Consider the following 22,095-nt stretch of genomic DNA (forward strand, 5'->3'; position numbering starts at 1 on the left):
TCGGTGCTGGTAACTTGCTGTTTGACCAAAGCACTGAGAATAACGGGTGGCTGTTTAAACTGCTGGCAGCTGTGGTAATGTACAAAATGCTACAGAGTTTTCATGGCAGCCTGGAGAAACCCAGCAGACATCAGACTCGGTGCCAAAGCATGTGTGGAAGGAGGATGGTGTGACAGCCCCTTTGCAGAGGCCAGATTTTGCAATCCAAGACACTGCCCCTTGTCCGGTGCAGGGCCTGGCACATCACCTTGGGCAGCCCCAAGGAAGACCTCATGGCCTTGCTCGGGCCAGCACGTGTCTGGTGCTGCAGGAAATTGCCTTTTACAGCATTCCCTGGCAGCAGCATAGCTGCAACAGGTCCTGTGCTGAGCTCAGCACGTGACACCTGCAGAATAAAGACATAATCCTGGAACTGTAGCCTTGTTCCCAACTTGATTTTGCCATTCTGCCATCAGTGATGTGCTGAGGGTCAGACAAGTGATGGCAGTGTTCCACAAGCAGCCACTACGTGGGCAGGGAGCCCTGAGCCCACTGCTGCGATCAAAGATTTGCCACAGACAGGCGATGCTGCACTGTGCCACACCAGCAATCTGTTGCAGCCCTGGCATTGCTCATGCATTGCTGCCTGGGGAGCCTGGCGTGCCCCATCCCCACACAGCCTTCCGCAGGGCCCCCCGCACCTCCTGGTTGCGGAGGCTGTAGATGAGGGGGTTCAGCATGGGGGTGATGATGCAGTACAGTGCGGAGACCAGTGTGTCAGCTGCCGGGGAGTAGCCGGAGCTGGGCCGGTTGTAGTTCAGGTTGGCCGTCACAAAGTACAGGGCGACGACAAGCAGGTGGGCAGAGCATGTGGAGAAGGCCTTGTGCCGGCCAGTGGCCACAGGTATCCTGAGGACAGTGGCCAGGATGCGGAGGTAGGAGACAATGACAAACAGGAAGGGGCTGAGGCCCACAAAGACACTGGCAGCGTGGAGTGCCACTTGGCTGGGGTGGGTGTTGCTGCATGCAGCCCTCAGCAGAGGAGGGACGTCACAGAAGATGTGCTGGAGCTGGGCAGCCCCGCAGAAGGAGAGCCTGGAGGCCAGGAGCGTGTGCACGGCCGAGTCCAGCATCCCCCAGAGCCAGCAGCTGGTGACTGCCGCCACACAGACACCCCGGCTCATGGCATGGGTGTAGCGCAGGGGATGGCATATGGCTGCATAACGGTCGTAGGCCATGACAGCCAGGAGCGCACACTCGGTCCCCGCGCACCCCATCAGGAAGAATATCTGTGCCAGGCACCCGTGGTAGGAGATGGTCGCTTGCGGGCGCAGGGCATTTGCCAGGATCTTGGGCACTGTCACTGATGAGTAGCAAATGTCCAAGCAGGAGAGGTGACTGAGGAAGAAGTACATGGGGCTGTGGAGATGGGGATCCAGGGACATGAGGGCAAGTATTGCAGAGTTGCCCAGCAGCGTGGCCAGGTAAATGGCCAGGAAAAGAACAAAGAGGAAGGGCTGGCTGTGAGAAAAGCCCAGGAGCGTGAACTCCGTCACATGAGTCTGATTCTCACCTGCCATGGGGCCAGCTGGGTTGGTCTGTGGGCAGAAACAAGCACGGTGAGAAGGAGGTGGTGATTGTGAGCCAGGGGACTGGAGCACAACCACCCATGAGGCAAGGGTTTCACTGGTAGGATGGCTTTGGTCTTATCTCCATAGTGGCTGAAAGCTTCCCATGTTGGCATTTCACGGATACTAGGATTTGAGAGTCCAGAGAGCTGCCGTTCAATGTTGGATACCTGACTGCAAGAGGCTCATACAGAGGAAACCAAGAACAGTGTGCATCTAGACTAACCCACACCTCCTGGGGTCTCCTGCCAGCCCAGTCTTGATGAGTATACCAAGCATGTCTCTCTTTTCCTCCTGGTTGCACTTACGGTGACTACATGCTTCCCTACCCCCTGGACACGGTCACATCATTCCTTAGATGCCACAGCCAGTAAGCTTGCTCTTCCCCAGCTGCTGGGTTGGGGATGTGGCATCACCCTGCGCCAGTTAAAAGATATTTTTTTTTCTTTATCCTGTCTCCTGCTCTGCCAGTTTTGGGGTGCTTTGCTCTGTGATAACCAGCACTTAAACAAACATGGGTTCCAACTGAGAGTGTCTCACCACACGGTGTTTGTCAAGCCACAGGCGAATTTAAGCCATCACGGATCTCCACTGGCCTGGGCCTCCTGACCTTTCCTCCATCATCCTATTTCAATTTTCACCTCAACACAAGGGTTTTGCTTACTGGCATGTGAAGCTACGATGACCATGTCCAGATGATGGACAAAGCATGGGGAAGCAGTTATTGCTAATAAACCTCTGCCAAGGGCTGTTGAAGGTGGTGCTTGTGGTCAGTGCTGCTGCTGCCCACCATGCAAGTGCCATGAAGCCCAGCAGACGTAGGCCAGGTGCTTTGGTATGCAAATGCAGCCTGGAGCAGCAGCCTCTGTGAGGCTACTGAAAAAAATGGGGCTGAGAGAGGTTAAAAACCACCTGCGGTCACCTTGTCTTGGGGTGCAGGTCTGTCCCAGCCAGCACTCGGCATGGGCACACACTGCACTCAGCCGGTCTGTAACCAGGGGCTACTCTTGGCTGGGTGAGGAAAAGGATCCAGAGAGGCTTAAGCTCACACATACGACGATAAGGGAGCTAACAGGGCTGGAAAGCACCAGGGCAGACTGTGGCTGCATGACAATACAGGGCACCTTGGAGAACCACAGGTGATCCTGGGGCTGTGCGTAAAATCCTGTTTTCCCTATGCAGCTTTTTCTTTGGCTCCATTCAATTGCCTCAGTAGATGTTAGCACTCTAAACTAGTCCTGAATCGGAGAGTAAGGTAACTGGGCAGTGTACTGGCCATCACTGAGCAAGTGTTTGCTAGGAGCTGTGGCGGGACCAGTGCTGGCTTCTGGGCAGGTTCTCACTGACAGCACTGGGATGCGTCAGGGGTGCGAGGGAGAATGGCACATCACTGAACTCAAGGATTTAGTTCCCTGCTATTCTGACTTTGAAATTGTATGCTTCCAAACAAGGCCTGCCTGCCTCAGCACAGGGCGGCTGTGAGCAGCTTTTCCTTACAGATAGCTCCGACAAACCTTCTGTGGTCAGGCTTCAACAGCGTTCCCAGACAATCTATCAGTTCATGTCATTCTCCATTTACTAAACATTAAAGTTGTCACCTGATGGCTATGTAAGGCCCCACTGCCATTATATAAGGCCAAAGTGAATATGACCCCCCCCAAAAAAAGGAAGAAAGCATTCCCACATTCCCTCCTTCCTCTTTATGGATGTGTTTTTAGCAACTGAGGTCAATTGTCATGTCCCTTTACGAGATTAAACAACACAGATACATTTCAGGTTGGTACCCTTGCTGTACACCCATTAATCTGTTTTTAATTTCTCTGTCCAAAGCATGTATCTACATTCAGTCATGCTTTTAAAAGGCTGAGCAATGGAGAATTCACTGCTTCTATTGGGAGTTTTTTTCTTATAGCTACTAATGGCAAGAAACTGTCAAAGCACTGTTAAAAATTGTGTGCTTTTTTTCCTGTTGGAATTGCTCAAATGTCAGCTCTGTCTCATTCATAATTTTCAAGTCTTTCTCTTCCAGATTAAGGAGCCCCTATTCTATTAGTATTTTCTTTTTGCTTCTACTTGCACGCTGTGATCAGTATCGGTGTTTGCTAAGTAGAAGAGCTAAGTTAAATTCTGACTGATTTCTCTTTTACTCTCCAGTTCTTCAACTTTTTTTTTTTTTTAATTTTAATATTGAGAGGAAAACTTTCAGTCAAATGACTAATTCTTTGCCTAGCATAATGACATTCAAACTTGTTACTCCGTCTTGGATGTGGGTGCTACAAGGCTGAGAAACCACTGCCTGGCCGAGCTCTCCAGCAGTCTCCCAGATCAACATATTCTTTAATAGTTTGTTGGTTTTTTTAATTAGTAATTTTTCATGCATCGGACAGGTACATAAGGACTGTATCACCTAATATTCTGGAAATCTCGGACCATTGCTCTTCCTCCAGCCAGCCCCCAGCCAAAGCCATGTGCGTTTTGATGCAAGAATAGCCCAGCTTGTTTGGCCCAGCATTGCAGCCAGCAGCAGGTGCCTGAGAGGGGTGAGAGCTGGGAGAGACCGCAGCAGCGTTCCCTAGGAATCGTCTCCTGTCTCCAGCTGTCCCTGTCTGCAACACTGCATAATGTGCACGTTGAGCTGTATAAATTCAAAATTATCTATGTGCGAACTTTCACAGCGCTAAGGCAAAGGCAGTTGGTGGTTTTGTTAGGGCACAAGTGCCTCCATGGTGTAGGTGTGAGAGGGGAAGGCTCTGTCCAGGACCTTGTTGGGCGCTTTTACTGCTGACCTGTTAGCCAGAGGCAGGAGTCTGCTGACAAGTTACGGTGAAGCCAGCACCAGTGAAGGTGGGGACCTGTCTGTTACGTAGGAGGAATAGGAGACCTCAGGAACCAGAGTGATAAAAATAAGAATAGATTTTATAATAGGAGGTTAGGCATGTAAGGGTTAGTCACCTGTTTATGCTCCAAACTGGGGCTCAACACTTGGAAATAAGAGCAGGTGAGCAAGAGGTGTGTGAGCCCATTGCATGCTGCCGATGAGCCCTTGGTTTGATGTAGGTACACAGCAGTGACATGCCAGTCATTGTATCTGCAGCAGCAGGGAATTGTTAGTTCCAGTGCAGGAGGGACAATGAGTTCTGGAGAGCTGCAGATGATGCTCTCCCCATGCTGATAAATTCAGGCTGGATTAGGCATGGAGATACAGGGCTACAGTACAGCTGTAGGAGTCATGCAGGGGAATGACCCCAATTTTTCACCATGGTCTGGAGCAATGTAGCAGTCAGTGGACACAGCCACATGACAAGAAATGCCAGATTTAAACCCATTGTCCTCAGACATCCTGTACACAATGAAATAGGTAGGAAAATCTCCCTTTCTCCCTTGGACTGCACAGGAATGAGACTTGAAGGAGTCTCCACCTTGCCTCAGCTCCTTTCCTCTCTCTCTCACTTGCACTGAAGGCGATTTTTCATGGTCACTAATGACTTACGAAGTATTTCCCAGTGCAGCTACACCTTTGCCCACTGCTGACCAGTCCAGAAAGGCTGGAGGGGGGGGCAGAGAGGGAGCACTGATGCCATTGGTGCTAGGGAGGGAGCTGGTTTCTGTCATTCCCCTGGGAGAAGGAAGGGACCCCTGACCGGTGCGATGATGATGCACTCAGTAGTCTGAGACCCAGCTCAGCTCTGGTGCAGCCTCTGAAGCAGGGTGCCTTATGTAGCCACTGTGCACGTCTGCATAGCTCCAGCATTTTGGGGTGCATTTATCACCCTTCCTCCTACAGGAGGCCAGATGTGCTCTGTGCCCACCCAGGGAAGCCAGCCTGAAAGAGGATGTGGCTTTCCTCGCCAAGCCACCACATCCCATTTGCAGCCAGGTGAGCAGACCAGATAGCCTGGAGCATATAGCCATGGGAGGTAAGGTCCTGAGCCCTGGGTACAGTCCAGTCCCAGTTTGAGGTGATAGCTGGACCGAGGAAGCTGGCAATAACACAGGATTAATTTCTCCTGGAAAGGACTGGATTGTTTTGTTTGAGGCACCAGCAGCAGCCACAGCCTGCTTGCGTGCCCAGACCACCCAGGAGCCCTGGGTGCCAGTACTGGGTTTGCCCACCAGGTAGTGTGCTGATAGAGACCCCTGAGAGGGTCCCACCATGAGCGAGGCACTGCCCCACCACGGGCAGTAGTCCTGCCCTCCCAGCCCTCCCTTACGTCCATGTCCAAGAGCAAACAGTGGATGGCATCCAGTGCTTGGTAAGACGGAAAAACTAGCAATGTCCCCAGGTGCTGCCCAGTTTGTCTTACCTGCATGAGGAAAAGCCTGTGTGTCCTCGAGGCCGTGTATCCTTGAGGTGTGTCCTCGAGGCTTGCGCGCGGCGGAGAGGCTTTTAACCCTGCAAGGGCCCTGGGGGAGACGCTTTCAGAGGTAGCTCTGGCTCAGTGGCAGGAGCAAGGAGCAGAGGAGCATTTCCCCCAATCAGCCTGCACAAGTGGGATCTGAGCCCACAGGACAAAGCCCTCCTGGCACAGGACCCACATTGCTCTCCTGTTCTGCTGCAGGCTGTGCCAAGTGCAGACTAGCCAGAGCTCTCTAGCCATGGTCTCCTGCTCCAGCCCTGTGGCAGCTCTTGGGGTGCCTGGGCTGCAGCACACCTGACCATGCCAGGCACCCTGGGCCATAGGAGGGTGGCTGTCTGGGGAGGCTGAGCGCTGCAATCCCTGTGCCCTAAGTCCTTGTTTATGACCCCATTTTATCTGTTGCAGGGCTATGAGGTGCCTACACTGGCCAATGCCAGCAGAGAGGCAGCAATGAGGAGGGCTGGCCATTGGCCACACTTGCAGCAACAAACCTGCGGGCAGCACAGCCATAAGGTGACTGCGTGGCATCTGCACCGCACCCGTGCTCCCACCATCTACAACAGCCATGCCCACCTGGCCCAGGCTGTGCAGGGCTCTCTGGAGTGAAGAGTGTGGTCCAGGGGACTAAGGAGAGAACATGGCCATGGTGGGACTGTGATTTGGCAGCACCTCTGATGGGACTTAGTTAAGGCACCAAGTAGGGTCCTGTGTGTTCTTGAAGAGCTAGGCAGCAGGATTACATGGACTTACACAGGGCGAATGCTGGCTGCTCTGAGCCTGGAGCCATTCCTGATAGAAACAGCAGGTTTAGCTGGAGTTCACCACGTAGTGCTATGGAAATGTAAAGCGGGAAACCCAGGAAATGTGAAGACTGCAACAGGGAGTGAACCTGGAGATCAAGACTGAGACATGATTGCTTCTGCAGCAGGAATACACCATTGCTTTATTTCAGTCTTTTTTCAACCTCTGTTTCCTGAGGATCAGGCAATAGGAGTTGATCCTATAATAAGCTCTGTGTTTGAAATTTCAAGAGTTGAGGAGCTGAGCAGTAACATCATTTGGAAAGTAGGGAAAGCATAGGCAACAACCCTACACGGGAAGGAATAGCGTGTGGAAATTCAGCACAGACACTATAGGGAACTACTAGTTCAACGAGGGGAAAATTTGTGTCAGAGAGGATGTCTGAGGTTGCAAAAGATGAATAGCAGTAATTATGAACCCTGTATGTCTAAGAGCATGTTTCAGGGAAGCTGGCCTGACAGGGTAGAAGGACCATGGTAACAGGACTTTGTGACACAGCCATTTGCTTTGAGTTTACAAAAGTACACCTTTCTCTTGTGGCAATGATGAACATTTCTTTGTTTCATACAGAAACTCAGTGGCATGGCATTCCAGTGTAACCTGGCTACTCTCCCAGGTTTTAGATGAAGGCACATGCTGACAGCACATGGAGAAACCCTCTCCCACACTGATATTTGAAATAGGGCTTTGCCGAGACCATCAACACTTGGCACAAATATTAAAATATACCAAAAATCTTGCCAGATGCCAGAAACCTGGTGTTCAGTTCTGGTAATCCATGTCCATTTTCTGTGGTAATGTCTTCAGGACAGCCTTTATGAGAAGAAATATCAATGTTTGAATCTCCTCTGGTCTACTGAGGCACATCAAATCTAGCCTTGGGGGTCCAGTGGGAAATCAAATCTCCATTAATTTGTGAAGTGTTAAGGGAGTTGTTTTTTAAACAAAATGCCTAAATTTGGGGGTGTAACCACAAGGATCGAGCCCAGCTCCTGTAAGTACTCAGCACTTCTGGAAATCAGACTGGGTGGAAATTAACTGGGTGCAGGGCCCTTACCTTCTCCAAGCATAAGTGTTGCACTTTCCAAAAACCAAGTGTACTGTGGTAAAACTGGGAAGATCTGCAAGTCATGTTTCCCTGCTTGTTTTGAGAGAGATGTTCTTCCAGCTCCAGGATTCTTTCTCAAGCAAAAACCACCATCGCTTGTATCACAGCTCGTTACCGCAATGCTGCCCGCTCACTGTTAATGGTCTCCACATGTGCACAAATGCTTCCTTTGGACACAGAGACAAGGAAAACAGTGCAATTCATGGTGTTCAGGCTGACAGGAATCTGCTTGCTGGATACAACCCCTACCCAAAGCACAGCCAGCTCCATGGTCAGACAAAGCTGCTCTGAGCTGGATCCAGTCAGGTCTGGAAAACCTCTAAGGCCAGAGGTCCCACAGTCTCTCTGAGACCGTATTCCACTACTTAATGATCCTCAGAGTGGCTGTTGTTCCTTACATCTAGGTGGAAGGAAACCTCTTGAATTGCCAGCTCTGAAACCTCTGGGGGTTTTGGTTGATGGTAAGCTCAATATGAGTCAACAATGTGTCCTAGTGGCGAAAAGGGCCAACCATATCCTGGGGTGCATTAGGCATAGTACAGCTAACTGGTTGAAAGAAGTGATTGTCCCACTGTAGTTAACTGTACCTCAAGTACTGTGTGCAGTTTTGGGCTCCACAATGTAAGAAGGGTACAGAAATATCAGAATGCGTCCAAAGGAATGCAACAAATATGGTGAAAGGACTAGATGGCATGACTTGTGAGGATACTAGGTTTGTTCAGCTTAGAGGAGACTGAGGTGACCTCATTGCTGTCTACAACTTCCTCATGAAGGGGAGTGGAGAGGGAGGTGCTCATTTATCTCTGGTGTCCGGTGATAAAACACAAGGGAATGGCTTAAAGCTGTGTCAGAGGAAGTTCAGACTGGATATTAGGGAAAAGTTCTTCACTGAGAGGGTGGTCAAGCACTTGAACAAGCTCCCCAGGGAAATGGTCATGGCTCCAAGCCTGTCAGTGTTCAAGAAGCATTTGGACAACACTTATATATATGATTTAACTTTTAGGTTGCTCTGTGCGGAATCAAGAGTTGGACTCAATGATCCTTGTGGGTCCCTTCCAAAGGAGAATATTCTGTGATTTTATGAACTTGAAACCTCCTGTCTGAATGTTGCCTGCTGCCTCTCATCCTCTGTCCATGCCCCATTGTGATGAGCCTGGCATTGTTTTTTTGATAACCTCCCCATAGGTACTGAAAGGCTGCTATTTGCCCCTCCCCCCCCCCCCCCCCCAGCTATTCCTTCTGTAGGCTGAACAAGCCCAGCTCCCTCAGCTCATAGTGCAAGTGCTCCAGCCCTGACCAACTTGGTGGGTCTCCACTGAATTCTTCTGAGTTTGTTGGTGTATTTCTTGTTTCGGGGAATCCAGCACTGGATGCACTACCTGGATACGATCCCAGAAGTACTCAGTAGAGGGCCATAACTACTTCCCTCATCCTGCTTTCTCTGGTTCTGTTCGCACAGCCCAGGACGCTGTTGGCCACCTTTGCTGCCAGGGCACATGGCTCAATCATGTCCGGCTTTCTGCCCACCAAGGGCCCCGAGGGCCTTTTCTGCAGAGCTGCTGCCCGGCCAGGCCTGCCCGGCCAGGCATCCCCAGACTGTCTTGTTGCCAGGGGCTCTTCCTTCCCAGGTGCAGGACTTGGCATTTGTCCTTGTTGAATTTCATGGGGTTCCTTCTGGCTCATTCTTCCAGTCTGTCCAGGTCCCTCTGGATGGCAGCCCTGCCCTTGAGCATATTGACAGGTCCCCTTGATTTGATGTCACCCGCAAATTTGACAAGAGTGCACTCTCTCATCCCTTTCGTATCACTAATGAAGATGTCAAACAGGACAGGTCCCAGGACAGATCCCTGTGATGCTTTACTTGTCACTGGCCTCCAGATACAGCATGACCTCTAACCTCTCTAAACCTGATGATCCAGACAGTTTTACACCACTGCTTTCACTCATGTTGCTCTTGCTTTGACATATGCAAGCTGAACGCACTTTTCTTCCTGCATTTTCTGCACAGGCTGTGCAACCTCATTTGCCCTGGCTTTCTGTGGCCATATCTGGCTCAGGAGCTTAGTAGTTTGTTAATGGCCATGTTTCTCCCTGCTGGCTGCAATGGGCTTGTGCTCTGTTTTTTCCCTCAGTGATTTTTGACTGTCACTGAGGCAGTTTTGATGGTACTAAAACCGTACTGTCCACTGCAGATGTAGTAGTTCAAACACTTTTAGTACAAACTGTAGCTTGGGCTTGTGTGGTCTCTTTTTCCTCTGAACATTCCTTTTTAAAAATCTCCATGGGCAATGTTCTGTACTTTTTTCTCATAAATACCACAGTTGTAACACTCAGACTTATTTAACAGCGATTATAGTAAAACACCCTGTTTTACTATGACATCAATACAGTCGAGTGTCCTGAGCTTCCAGCTCCCTCATGCCACCCAGACGTTGCCATACTGGAGTAGGTCCTGTGGAGGTTATAGAGGTGGCTGGGGTTGGAGCACAGGACATACAAGGAGAGGCTGAGGCTGCCTTGTTCAGTTCGGAGAGGAGAAGGCGAAAGAGAGACCTTACTGTGGTCTGCAGCTGCCTACTGGGAGTGGGAGAGATGATGGATACAGACTCTTCTCATAGTTGCATGGTGACGAGAAGAGGCAAGAGGCACAAGCTGTGACAGGAGACATCCTCACTGGATGTCAGGGAAAAATCCTTCAGGCACTGGATCAAAGTCCTGAGAGGCCATGGACTCTGTCTTTGGAGGTACTCAGCACTCACCTGGCCACAGCCCTGAGCAACCTGTGCTAAGGGGTCCTGCTCTGAGCGAGGCTTGAACCAGAGGCTCCTTTCCACCAGCACAAGTCTGATCTCTGGAATGAAATTCTCATCAGGTTTTGTAAGAAAATATTTCAGGGTTTTTTCCCCTTGATTTCCTCAAGGAAAGAGTTTCTTCTGGGAAATTTTTTTTTTTGCAGGTAAGTTGCTGGAGTTGCCTGTTATCTGGACCAGGCAAGACACAAGAATAAGCAAAATTTGGCATTGCCAGTTTGGCGTACCCAAGATAGGACAAAAGCCTCGCGCTGCATCTTGTGAGAGTGGTAATGGATTACTGCCTGACTTTTTTTTCCTAACAGCTGACAAGGAGATTTTTTTGGCTGAAGAAAATTGCATTGTCTCAAGATTTTATTCAGTTTAATTGACCGCTTGTGTTCATATTTTAGAAAAAAAGGCAATGAGGGTTGCACCTATATGATCCAACTATAAAACTGGCCAAAGCTGACCTGATTTACTTGTGTTTGTGATGGGCTAAGAGCATGCACAAACTCAAACACCATGATCACGCAATGTAAAGTGACTTGTTACCCTGTGGTACCATCCCTGCATTGTGGGGTATGGGGCAGGTCTAACACCTACACAGAGTCCTGGAAAATGGAAAGTGGTGTCCTGGCACCAGCCCCAGGGTCACTGTTTCTTCCTGGCCAAGGTGTATCCAGAAAGCGATAGGGAAAGTCTTTCCTGTCACCACTGAGCAGCACTTTTGCCTAATGATTGCTACCTGGTGCTTCCTGGGCAGCTATGGCACCTGCTGCCCCATCTCCGTTCCTCCCTCCTCCTGTGGCCAGCTCCATCCTCCTGCTGCACTGAGCCACCCCTCCAAGGCTTCTCACCCAGGCCTCGCCCAGGCTTGGGCACCAAGTCTGCCCCAGGGGCCAATTAGTGCACGTCAAACAAGATGCTTTAAATAGAAGGCTGAAGTTTGAGAGAGAAGTTTTCTTGTTTCCAGTTTGTCCGCTTGGTGCCCATTCCCCACAGGCTTCTCTCCACAGAGAAAATGCCACTAGGGTTTCAGTGCCAATTACTAAAAGCCTAGAGCACTTCACTTCCTTACATAGCATGTTTTTGTGAGACTTGTAAACAAGGCACAAAGTGGGCTATTAAAAGTTTGAGGCAGTCACTCATGCAATAACTGTGAAGCTGTTTACATCTGCCGTAATCAATTGCATCATAATGTAGAAGCAGCAGAATGAGACATGGAGAAAGAATGTCCTTGTCCTATATAGACTTCCCATCTTTGAAACGTTCACACTCTAGACAAAAACACAAAGTTGTTGGAGTATTAAAAGGAGAAAAAGGTAAATAATTTAACAGTGCTTTAGCACCTCAGGGGATCTACTGCTATTTAGTGTTTCCCTTTCTGCATTTGATCTATCCTTTTTTCAGCAGCTGGTGTCCAGCTCTTTCCAGGACTATGGAGAAGTAAAATGCCGATTACAATAAAGACAGGATTTGTCTCTTCAGATCTAACTGCATGAACCACTTGTGTTCCTTATAAAGATGCATCTTACTTTACAGTGCTAAATAGAAGGAAGTTATAAGATGCCAAAGAATTCATGGCTTTGGTCTTATACCAGGCCTGTTGTTTTCACATTGTAAAGACAAGGACCTAGTAAAGACAGAAGTACCTGAGAAAGAAGCCATAGAATAAAATCACAGGCAAAATAGAAGTAATACTGTTCAGGGAAGACTGTGTGCCAAAGAGATTCAATCCGTCTCAGTCCTGAAAGTACCAAGGTATGAACAAAGTGCAGTCTTAGATTGTGAGGGTAACAACCACGTCCTCAGTAAGCCTTTCTACAGTACCCGCCATCAGTTAGACTGCCAGAATTGCACCAAGTTGTGGACTGGACATATCCATGTGTCTTCTGTGAAGGAACAGGCATCTCACCAGTCCATACATTCTTCAAACCTGTCAGTAAAATAACAGAAAAATGATGAAATCCAGAGCAAATAGCTAAGAAACCAAGTTATTACATGCTGGAGTGAGATGACGCGAGGTATCAGAAGGCTGGGGTGACAACAGATGTCCAATTGCTGCCACAGTGAGGGAGTCAAGTGGCGCTGGGATACGTGCAAGTCTCTGCAGTGTGGTCTCAGTCCCTTACTTCATCATTCCTCATGTTCAGTTGCCTTTTGACCCCTCCTGACTGTTTTACTGAAGACACGTCAGGTAGTAGAAGTGAATCTTGTGGAGGGACAGGAACCCACAAGGGCATATGAAAACTGTCAAATAAACATGAAATAAAGTTGACAGGATTCAGTTCTCCTTCCGTATGTGGACCTACAAACATAATTCCTCTGATCAGAGATGAGAGAGGAATACAACAGCTCCATTAATTTTGAACAAAAGAAGTGGCAGAATAGGTTCATTCCCTTCTAACTGCAGAAAAGAAAAAGGGGTCCCTATGCCTAGGATAAAAATCCCAAGACATTGGGGATTTTTTTTCAAAGAAAAGGCGTCCTATAAGAAATAGAGACTAACCATGGTGCAAGGTGGCAACTACTAGGTATGTTTCCACACTGGATGCTTCATTTGTGTTCTGGCACATGCCTCTAGGAAAATAAATTCTTATTTATACACTTTTAACAGGTTCTGTTACAGAAACTCACCACTGGACCTGAGCCCCCCCTGCAACATTTCACATAAAGAGACGACAGACAGTTGGTGACACTGCGCTGTAATGTACATGGGTGGCACTCTGCCGTAACACAAGTTGTGACTGCAGGCCCAAAAAGACCTGGAAAACAGTCTGCAGAGAAAACAGATGGGAGGATGATCTGCAAGCAGTTCTGTGCTCACTGCACTTTTTCAGTCTCTGTCCTGGTGTACTCCTCTGTCAGTGGGGAGTCTGGGTCCTGTCAGCAGGTGAGAATCCCTGCAGCAACCATGCCTGCTGCAGTGTACTGGGATGCCGGGCTTTGAGCTAGCCCAGCTACCTCCGTGCTTAGTGCAGGATGAAAGTCAGAGTTGGAATGATTTTTTTATAGAATCACAGAATGGTTTGGGTTGGAAGGGACCTTTAAGGATCATTTAGTCCAATCACCCTGCCAAGCGCAGAGACACCTTTCACCAGCCCAGGTTGCTCAAAGCCCCATCCAACCTGGCCTTGAACACTGCCAGGGATGGGGCATCCCCAGCTTCTCCGGGCAGCCTGTGCCAGTGTCTTACCATCCTCAGCGTAAAACATTTCTTCCTTATGTCCAATCTAAACCTACCCTCTTTCAGTTTAAAACCGTTGCCCCTTCTCCTGTCACTACAGGCCCTGGTAAAAAGTCTTTCTCTGTCTTTCTTATAAGCCCCCTTTATATATTCTGGCTGATGTAGTTGCCAAGCCACTCTCCATGATATTTGAAAACTCATAGTAGTCAAGTGAAGTCCCCAGTGACCGGAAAAAAGGAAACATTGCACCCATTGTTAAAAAGAGTAGAAAGGAGGATCCTGGGAACTACCGACCTGTCAGACTCACCTCTGTGCCTGGGAAGATCATGGAACAGATCCTCCTAGAAGCTATGCTAAGGCACATGGAGGACAGGGAGGTGATTCGACACAGCCAGCATGGCTTCACCAAGGGTGAGTCTTGCCTGACCAACATAGTGGCCTTCTATGATGGAGTGACTACCCCAGTGGACAAGAGCTATGGATGTCATCTATCTGGACTTCTGTAAGGCCATTCACATGGTCCCCCCTTCGCTCTAGATTAGAGAGAGATGGATTTGATGGATGGACTGTTAGGTGGATAAGGAATTGGATGGATGGTCATATCCACAGAGTAGTGGTCAATGTCCAGATGGAGATCAGTGATGAGTCGTGTCCCTCAGGGGTCCATACTGGGACCAGTACTGTTTAATACCTTCATCAATGACATAGACAGTGGGATTGAGTGCACCCTCAGCAAGTTTGCAGATGACACCAAGCTGAGTGGCGCAGTTCACACCACACTGACGTCTGAGGGATGGGATGCCTGAACAAGCTGAAGAAGTGGGCCTACGTGAATCTCATGAGGTTCAACAAGGCCAAGTGCAGGGTCCTGCACCTGGGTCGGGGCAACCCCCAGTATCAATACAGGCTGGGGGATGAAGGGACTGAGAGCAGCTCTGCAGAGAAGGGTGTGGGGATATTGGGGGATGAAAAGCTGGACATGAGCCAGCAACGTGTACTTGCAGCCCAGAAAGCCAATTGATCCTGGCCTGCATAACAAGAAGCGTGACCAGCAGGTCAAGGGAGGGGATTCTGCCCCTCCACTCTGCTCTTGTGAGGCCCCACCTGGAGCACTGCATCCGGCTCTGGGGTCCTCAGGTCAGGAAAGACATGGACCTGTTGGAGAGGGTCCAGAGGAGGCCCACAAAAATGATCAGAAGGATGGAACACCTCTCCTATGAAGAAAGGCTGAGAGACTTGGGGTTGTTCAGCCTGGAGGAGCAGGCTCCAGGAAGACCCTTATTGCGGCCTTTCAATACTTAAAGGGGGCTTATAAGAAAGATGGAGAAAGACTTTTTTAGTAGAGCCTGTTGCGATAGGACAAGGGGGAATGGTTTTAAACTAAAAGAGGGGAGATTCAGACTAGATACAAGGAAGAAATGTTTTTACAATGAGGGTGGTGAAACACTGGAACAGGTTCCCCAGACAGGTTGTAGATGCCCCACCCCTTGAAACATTCAAGGCCAGGCTGGATGGGGCTCTGAGCAACCTGATCTAGTTGAAGATGTCCCTGCTCATTGCAGAGGGGTTGGACTAGATGACCTATGATTCTGCAATATATTCAAAGCCTGCAATAAGGCCTCCCCAGAACCTTCTCTTCTCCAGGCTGAACAACCCCAACTCTCTGTCTCTCTCCATAGCAGGGGCATTCCAGCCCTCTCGACCATTTTCATGGCCTCCTCTGACCCGCTCTAACAGGTCCTTGTCTTTCTTGTACTGGGGATCCCAGAGCTGGATGCAGCGCTTCAGGTGGGGTCTCACCAGAGCAGAGCAGAGGGGCAGAATTGCCTCCCTCAACCTGCTGGCCATGCTTCTTGTTACGCAGCCCAGGCTTTCTGGGCTGCAAGTACACATTGCTGGCTCACATCCAGCTTTTCATCCACCAGTGTCCCTAAGTCCTTCTACACAGGGCTGCTCTCAATCCCTTCATCCCCCATTCTGTATTGATACTGGGAATTGCCCCGACCCAGATGCCGGACCTTGCACTTGGCCTTGTTGAACCTCACGAGGTTCACATGGACCCACTTCTCAGGCCTGTCAAGGTCCCTCTGGATGGCATCCGATCCTCCCTCAAGCCTGGTGTCAGCTGGGTGTCCAGTGGACTCAGTTTGGTGTCATTATATTCACTGAGCATTATAAAGTTCTGGTGGGAACAGACTCACTATCTCCAAAGTGAAAGCTGCCACTACCATCATGTACCTGAGGAGTCGCCCAGTGATGTACCTGGTCTGCAATGGAAGAATCCTAGCAATTTATATTCCAGCGTTGCTTGTGAACATACAGGCAAAAAAGACTTCAGGGCCTGGAGACAACAAAGATTCCTACATCTATCTACCAGTTTTTCTCAACTCTCTACCATTTTCCTTACCTGGGAAGGAAAAAGGAGGCGGAGAAGCAGGGCTTGGGGAAGAGTTTGAGAATGGGACCTCGTGGAAGTTCGAATCACACAGTAAAAGGCAGTAACATCTTGTCTGAGTCTGAACTAAACTTGTATCACAGTGAGCCCATGTTCTTGGGGTATACGAACATCTGAATTAGTGCTTGAAGGCTAGAGGTGGAGTTTGACCAAAGTAAGTAAACCACAAAGGCAGTGGTTATGATGAACACAGAACTGCTGTTCCCCAAATCAGGAACGGGTTGCCCAGACAGGTGGCAGATGCCCCAGATTAAAACAGACAAAAATAAGCACTTTTTTTTTTAATGCTGCAGGCAATGGACTTTTGAAATTGGCTGCCACGGGAGGTTGCAGAGGTGGACAGTACCAGCAGATTCAAAACAATAGTAAATGAACCCTTAGACTGCATTGCTGGTCATGCTATTTCTTATATGAACCCTGTGACTATGGATGTATCTCCTGGAGAGAAATACGCCACTAAGAAGCTGCTGGTGCAAAGATTCTCCAGGGTCTGCTGTTGTATCTGAGACACCTCCAGCACACAACAGCTACATGAAACCTGAGGTGATTGCAGCAAACGGCAGCTGCCACGGCTGCCCTTCACCTGCTGTTTGTAAATGCCGCCCTCCACAAGGTGGTATACGTCTTCTGGCAGCAAAATCCTGAGACAGATGATTGCTGAGACATTTTTATCACCTGTGTCACAGGACTGGCTCTAAAGCAAGTCTCTTTTGCAGGAGGTCCAATTTGCCATCGAAAGTCATATCCAGCTCCATTCCTAGTAATGGAAAAGGATAATGCCAGGAGACACTGCCATACTTCACCGTCTGTCTGTACTTGCATCACAGCCCATTAATATCTCGTCTTACTATGAACTGAGCCCAAAGCTTTCCATTAGCTCCAAGCCCTGGTAGGTTCCAGGCAGAAACAGTTTCTGTCTGTCTTCATCAGATCCTGATCCCAATCACTAACATGCCCAGGACATGAACTACCCTTTCATTCAAACACCTTCACATTAGGTTCCCCGCTGACTATCTAGTACTTTTATTAGCCAGATTTCCTCTTTATTTGGTCCCCTTCCTTCCAAAATATTCCAGATAAACAAAACCTGGCTTCTGTATTTTCATACAAAGGGGGGGGGGGGGGGGGAGAAAAAGTAGTCAGTTATGCAAGCTACTGTTGAAGCTGAGTACTTAAATTTAAAATGTTTATCTTTTCCAGAGAAATTCTTCAAAAATCTGTCCCATCTCCTGAGCGCAAGGAGAGGTCTGGTAGCTAAGCAGCTGGTGGGATAAATTATGTTAACAAGACTGTAGTGCTTCTGTGAAATACTGGAGCACTTCCTCTAGAAAGCAGAAACTGTATGGTTCATCGTCCTTCAGTCTAATATTCAGGTACCATGCTTCTGTGTGAATAGACAACAAGCAGAAGGCATTTAAGCATTAGTAAGAAGAGGAAACAACCAAAATACAAATGTCTACTGTGCATGAGATTGTTGCAGCATCAGACATTACAAACTTAAGCTAAACCAGCAGTTTGATAACTTGCCTTTATTATTTTACAACATAATGCTTCGAGCTCAAATAAAGGAACTGAAAATCTTTATGAAAGAGAAGAAATAGCATATGCTAGGCATGACCAAGATTTCTTAAGAATGGTTTGACTCAGGTGTAAAAAAAAAAAAAAAAAAAAAAAAAAGCAAAAGCATACAAGGAATTGTTTTAAATTAAAGCCATTGGAAATGACAAAATCAAAGGTGATTCACCACAGGACTGAGAGGCACCAGGAGGTGTACAAAACAGATGCTAAGTGTCACCAGAGAAGTTAAACATTTCTTGAGCACTTACAAGGATGGGGAAAAAAAGAAAAAAAAAAAAAAAAGACTTTCATAAGAGTCCTCAAAACAAAGAGCATCTGCTGTCATCTCATAAATCCAGAGGCTTCCTTTGATAATAAAAATAATTTTTGACAATATCTCCTGCATCTAACATCAAATATTTCAATATTAGATCTCCTGATAAAGTTCGCAGAACATCTTTAGATTTGCAAAATAAACACTCTGTCTAAGGAAATGGGACTGCACAGTTTTGACAACCTCTACTCAGGTACAATCTTGGTGGACCAAATAAATGTTCATATGGACATAACAACTGACAGCTATCTAAGTAATGGTGATTGCGATCTGCTAATTATTCTGTGAAAACACTATGCCACTAAGCCAGCGTTATTTGTACCTGAAATTTTAAAAGGGTCAGTTTCCCCAAAGGTAATAATTGCAAGTGACTAGAAAAAAATAAACATTTAAAATGAGAAGAGTAAGCTAGGAATTATCATTTAATGACATCCTAAACATTAATCCAAAAAAGAAAGCACAATATAAAGAAGAACGGTGAAAAAAATAGTAAGGGTTACTAGTTACGAGAAAACGCACACATAACTTAAGAGAAACTCAGGGAATCAATAAAATATCAATTAACAGCAGCATAAAGGACAGTAAGATTTCAGACCTGTATAAATGCATACTCAATCGTGAGCAGATCCACCATTGGATACTGCTGGTGAAAAGAAAAGCAGCAATGCAAAAATGCAGAAATATTCCGCAGATCCTTTTGATCTGTACCTGGAACAAAATAATGACTGCATTTAATCTCATGTAACAGTAAGGAAGGAACAAAAATGTTGATGTATTTCATCAAGGAAGCTCTACAACAGCACTTCCTACAATTAAACATTTTTCAATCAAATGTCCAACGTTTCACATAGTTGTCTTAAACTAGTCAAAGAGTAACTTGCCTTGTTGACACAATAATGCACTAGTAAATTTGGGACTCAATCAACAGCTCAGTCAACAGCTTTAGTGACTAGTATCATCGATGCTGCTAGTCACGCGTAACTTCAGAAAAGGGAGAAACAATACAGCGCATTTGAAATTATCCAAAAGAAATTCACTCAGTACAACATGGCACCTTAATTAAAAAAAAAAAACCAAACAAACCAGCATTGTAAGAAGCTATTAGGGGGACAGTTTAAATGGATTAAAAACTCATACAGGAACAGATCTCAAAATGCATCAAAGAGGAAAACATAAATAAGCATGTCCGAACCCTGCATTGTACCTCAAAATCAAGTCCTCATGCACCACCCTATAATAATTTCATCGATTATCTGGATAATTAAATGACTTTGTCCATAACATTTACAAAGGATATGGAACTCAGTGCTTCAATGCCCAGTAACTCCATAGGCAATGAAGTCTTTGAGTTGCCACTAGGCATTTTGTTACAAGGCTTAATGTAAAGAGCTCTTGGCAGAAATTCTACAGCCTCTGTGTACCAGCATTCAAATTAACTTCTCTGGCCTTTTATTATGCATTCAAGAAATCCATAGCTCTAATAGCCACTACCAGGTTTCACCAGAACTACTGATCTCATGCCCCAGGCAACCTAAAAGCACAAAAGAGAAGATCCTTCACAGGCACTGGACTACTCCACACCCTTCTGCAACTTCCCCATGAACTTCGTGGCAGGCTTGTCAGCCCAGACCAAACTGAACCAATAGGATATGCTGCTTTCCTCTTGAGAATGGCTTCTAACTGCGTCCTCCACCAGATGCTTAAGATACTAATCATGATACGAAACTGAAGACAACCATGTTTCTCAGCTTGGATCCAGGAAAGCAAGAACAGAAGAGTTAATACTGCCCTGCTTACCACTGCATTTTTTCATATTCTTTTCCCCCTCTTTTCTCCTTAAGAAACTGTGGGAACAGAGCAAATATTAAGAATCTCAGGCCTACTATCAGCAAAACCAATCATATCCTAACTGGAACTAGCAACCCCCTTTCCACCTAGCCCTTTGATGAACTCACTGGTACTGCTCACATTCGAATAAACACGAGGGACCAGTGAACTGCATGGCTAGACCTCTATATCAAGTTGGAGTACTGCTACTTCAGAAGTTTTTCCTAGAACGCCCCAGCACCTGTATGCTGCATGAATAACATAATCCCAGGTAGCACAACATAATGTGCATTAGGTCCTTCCCTCCCCCACGCCCCATAAAAGATGCCATGGCTCTATGTCTTGCTATGGGGCTGACCCAAACCGTTTGCCTAGCAGCTACTTCCAGCTCAGCAAACCATACCCCCAGGTAACTCAGGTCAGCTCTGTTTCTTCATCCCTGAACACACAGTGGACACGCTCCTCTGCATTGTAATACACCTGCCCACAGCGCAGACGTGGCTCCTCCTGCTGGTACCAGAGCTGTTCATTGAACTCTGGGAAGAAAAAGGCAATTTCTCTGCTGGCTGATGCTGGCGAATCTGTTAGAAAACAGAGGAAAAGAAGATGAGAGATGCTAGTCTGGCACCGCAAATATGTGCTATGTTCTGAAAGGAAGGGCAGAAGCTGTAAAGAAAAGCACCAGGCTCAGTCGCACCAGGACAGGTGTGAGTGGAGTCTGCAGAAGTGAGCAAATCATTAACTTTGACTCCCAGAACGGAAAGCAAGCAAAGGCAGACAAAATACCGTCATTCACACCTCCCTGAGCTCCAGTCTTTGCCCAACACTCAGCCAAGAAGGACAGGTCTACCTGAGCCATGAGTGGTATTCCTGGTGTCAGTGAGGCCATAAGCTCCTCGGATGGAGTCTGGGACGCTGTTTCGGGCTCGGAATACTTTGGTGGGTCCCATCAGGGACCTCCAGAAGGAGACAGCGTTCTCATGGGCCAAGATATAAGCCCACATGGGGCCACTGAGAAAAGCACCAGGGAAGAGCAGAAAGTAGATAAGGTTACAAAAGGGCATAGCTCCTTCATTCTTATCAATACAGCAAGTGCAAAGGAGCAAAGAAGTGCAACTGCCATGCAGTGCTCTCTGGGAGGGGATACAGACCCACCGTGACGCAGAGCGCCTGCATGAGTGACCTCCTCCTAGGTGATGGTACCCACAAGCCCTGGGGATGCCACCCCACCAAGTACCGCTGTTGTCACAGCGGAGGTGGTTCCTGACATCCCTCCATCCCCGAGCCCAGAGCCTTCCCCCTCGGCACACCACAAGCACCAGCTCCTGAGGAGACGCATCCCGCGCCGAGGCGGACCCCTCCGGATGCAGAAGCACCGTTCAGGCAAGACAAGAGTCCACCTGCAAAGCCAAGCGACTCCCTCCCCGCGCCCCGCACGGCCCGGCGGCGGGCACGGCCCCTACCTGGCCATGAACTCCACCAGCCGCTGGTAGAAGAACCGCCCTGCGGGAGAAAGGCGGCCCGAGTCACACAGCCCCGCTCGGCCGGCCCCGGCCCCGGCCCCGGCCCCGTCCGGCGGCCCAGCCCGCCCGCCCGCAGCGCCCGCCCGCCCGCTCCTGGCGGCGGCGGCCTCGCCCGCCCGGAGCCGCGGCCCGCCTACCCGCGTGCTCCCGGTAGAAGCGGCGGCTCTCCTCCCGTCCGCAGCGCAGCTCCTTGGCGCGCACGATGAGGAACCGGTTGCTGAGGATGGTTTCGTGCACGGCCTGCGGGCAGAGGCACAGCGCTGGGCGGCCGCCGCGCACCGCCAGGACGCCCCGGGCCGGACCGACAGACCAGACCAGACCGGGCCGGGGCGGGGCGGCCCGGCCCGCCCACCCTCACCTCTAGCACCAGCGGGTGGGCCACGGCGTCCGGCTTCAGCAGCGCCAGCGTCAGCTGCAGCGGCCGCCCGCAGCGCCCCGCGGCCGCCATGGCGCCCGCCTCGCGCGGCGGCGCCGCGCTGCCGACGGCGACGGGGCGGGCGGTGGCGCGCGGGAGGCACCGCCGAGGCGGAGAAGGGCGGGGCCGGC

General features: G+C 48.9%; 2 protein-coding genes across 9 annotated transcripts; both read right to left on the reverse strand.

The window, feature by feature from the left end:
- Positions 1-589: 589 nt before the first annotated feature.
- Positions 590-2,545, reverse strand: LOC104019911 (olfactory receptor 5V1). The gene has a single exon (XM_009473257.2). The coding sequence runs from the start codon at positions 1,557-1,559 to the stop codon at positions 612-614; it is 948 nt and encodes a 315-aa protein (XP_009471532.2). The 5' UTR covers positions 1,560-2,545; the 3' UTR covers positions 590-611.
- Positions 2,546-10,896: 8,351 nt separating this feature from the next.
- On the reverse strand, positions 10,897-22,051 carry NME6 (NME/NM23 nucleoside diphosphate kinase 6). Of its 8 annotated transcripts, XM_087767138.1 has the most exons (6): positions 21,908-22,051; positions 21,687-21,789; positions 21,490-21,529; positions 20,877-21,037; positions 20,430-20,607; positions 17,823-18,907 (listed from the first exon to the last, which is right to left on the reverse strand). In XM_087767138.1, exons 1-5 carry the CDS (start codon positions 21,995-21,997, stop codon positions 20,441-20,443), a joined length of 561 nt encoding a protein of 186 aa, XP_087623264.1. In that variant the 5' UTR covers positions 21,998-22,051; the 3' UTR covers positions 17,823-18,907; positions 20,430-20,440. The 8 variants fall into 8 exon arrangements, 3 of the variants coding, with proteins under 3 accessions (XP_087623263.1, XP_087623264.1, XP_087623262.1); XR_015706765.1 differs by lacking the exon at positions 21,490-21,529 and adding an exon at positions 10,897-12,602 and having other exon boundaries at positions 18,795-18,907; positions 21,687-22,051; XR_015706766.1 differs by lacking the exon at positions 21,490-21,529 and adding an exon at positions 15,954-17,689 and having other exon boundaries at positions 18,795-18,907; positions 21,687-22,051.
- Between the last annotated feature and the right edge of the window lie 44 nt (positions 22,052-22,095).

Source organism: Nipponia nippon, unplaced genomic scaffold (assembly GCF_047370975.1).
Source record: "Nipponia nippon isolate SJK-2023a ecotype South Korea unplaced genomic scaffold, ASM4737097v1 scaffold_3, whole genome shotgun sequence".
Classification (NCBI taxonomy): domain Eukaryota; kingdom Metazoa; phylum Chordata; class Aves; order Pelecaniformes; family Threskiornithidae; genus Nipponia; species Nipponia nippon.

Coding starts and splice junctions, on each gene's coding strand:
- LOC104019911 (XM_009473257.2), bottom strand. CDS start 1,559: ATGGCAGGTGAGAATCAGACTCATGTGACGGAGTTCACGCTCCTGGGC.
- NME6 (XM_087767137.1), bottom strand. CDS start 21,997: ATGGCGGCCGCGGGGCGCTGCGGGCGGCCGCTGCAGCTGACGCTGGCG. Junction 21,038..21,686: donor CTTCTACCGGGAGCACGCGG/GTAGGCGGGCCG, acceptor TGCTTTTCTCAG/TGGCCCCATGTGGGCTTATA. Junction 20,608..20,876: donor GAATACCACTCATGGCTCAG/GTAGACCTGTCC, acceptor GTTTTCTAACAG/ATTCGCCAGCATCAGCCAGC.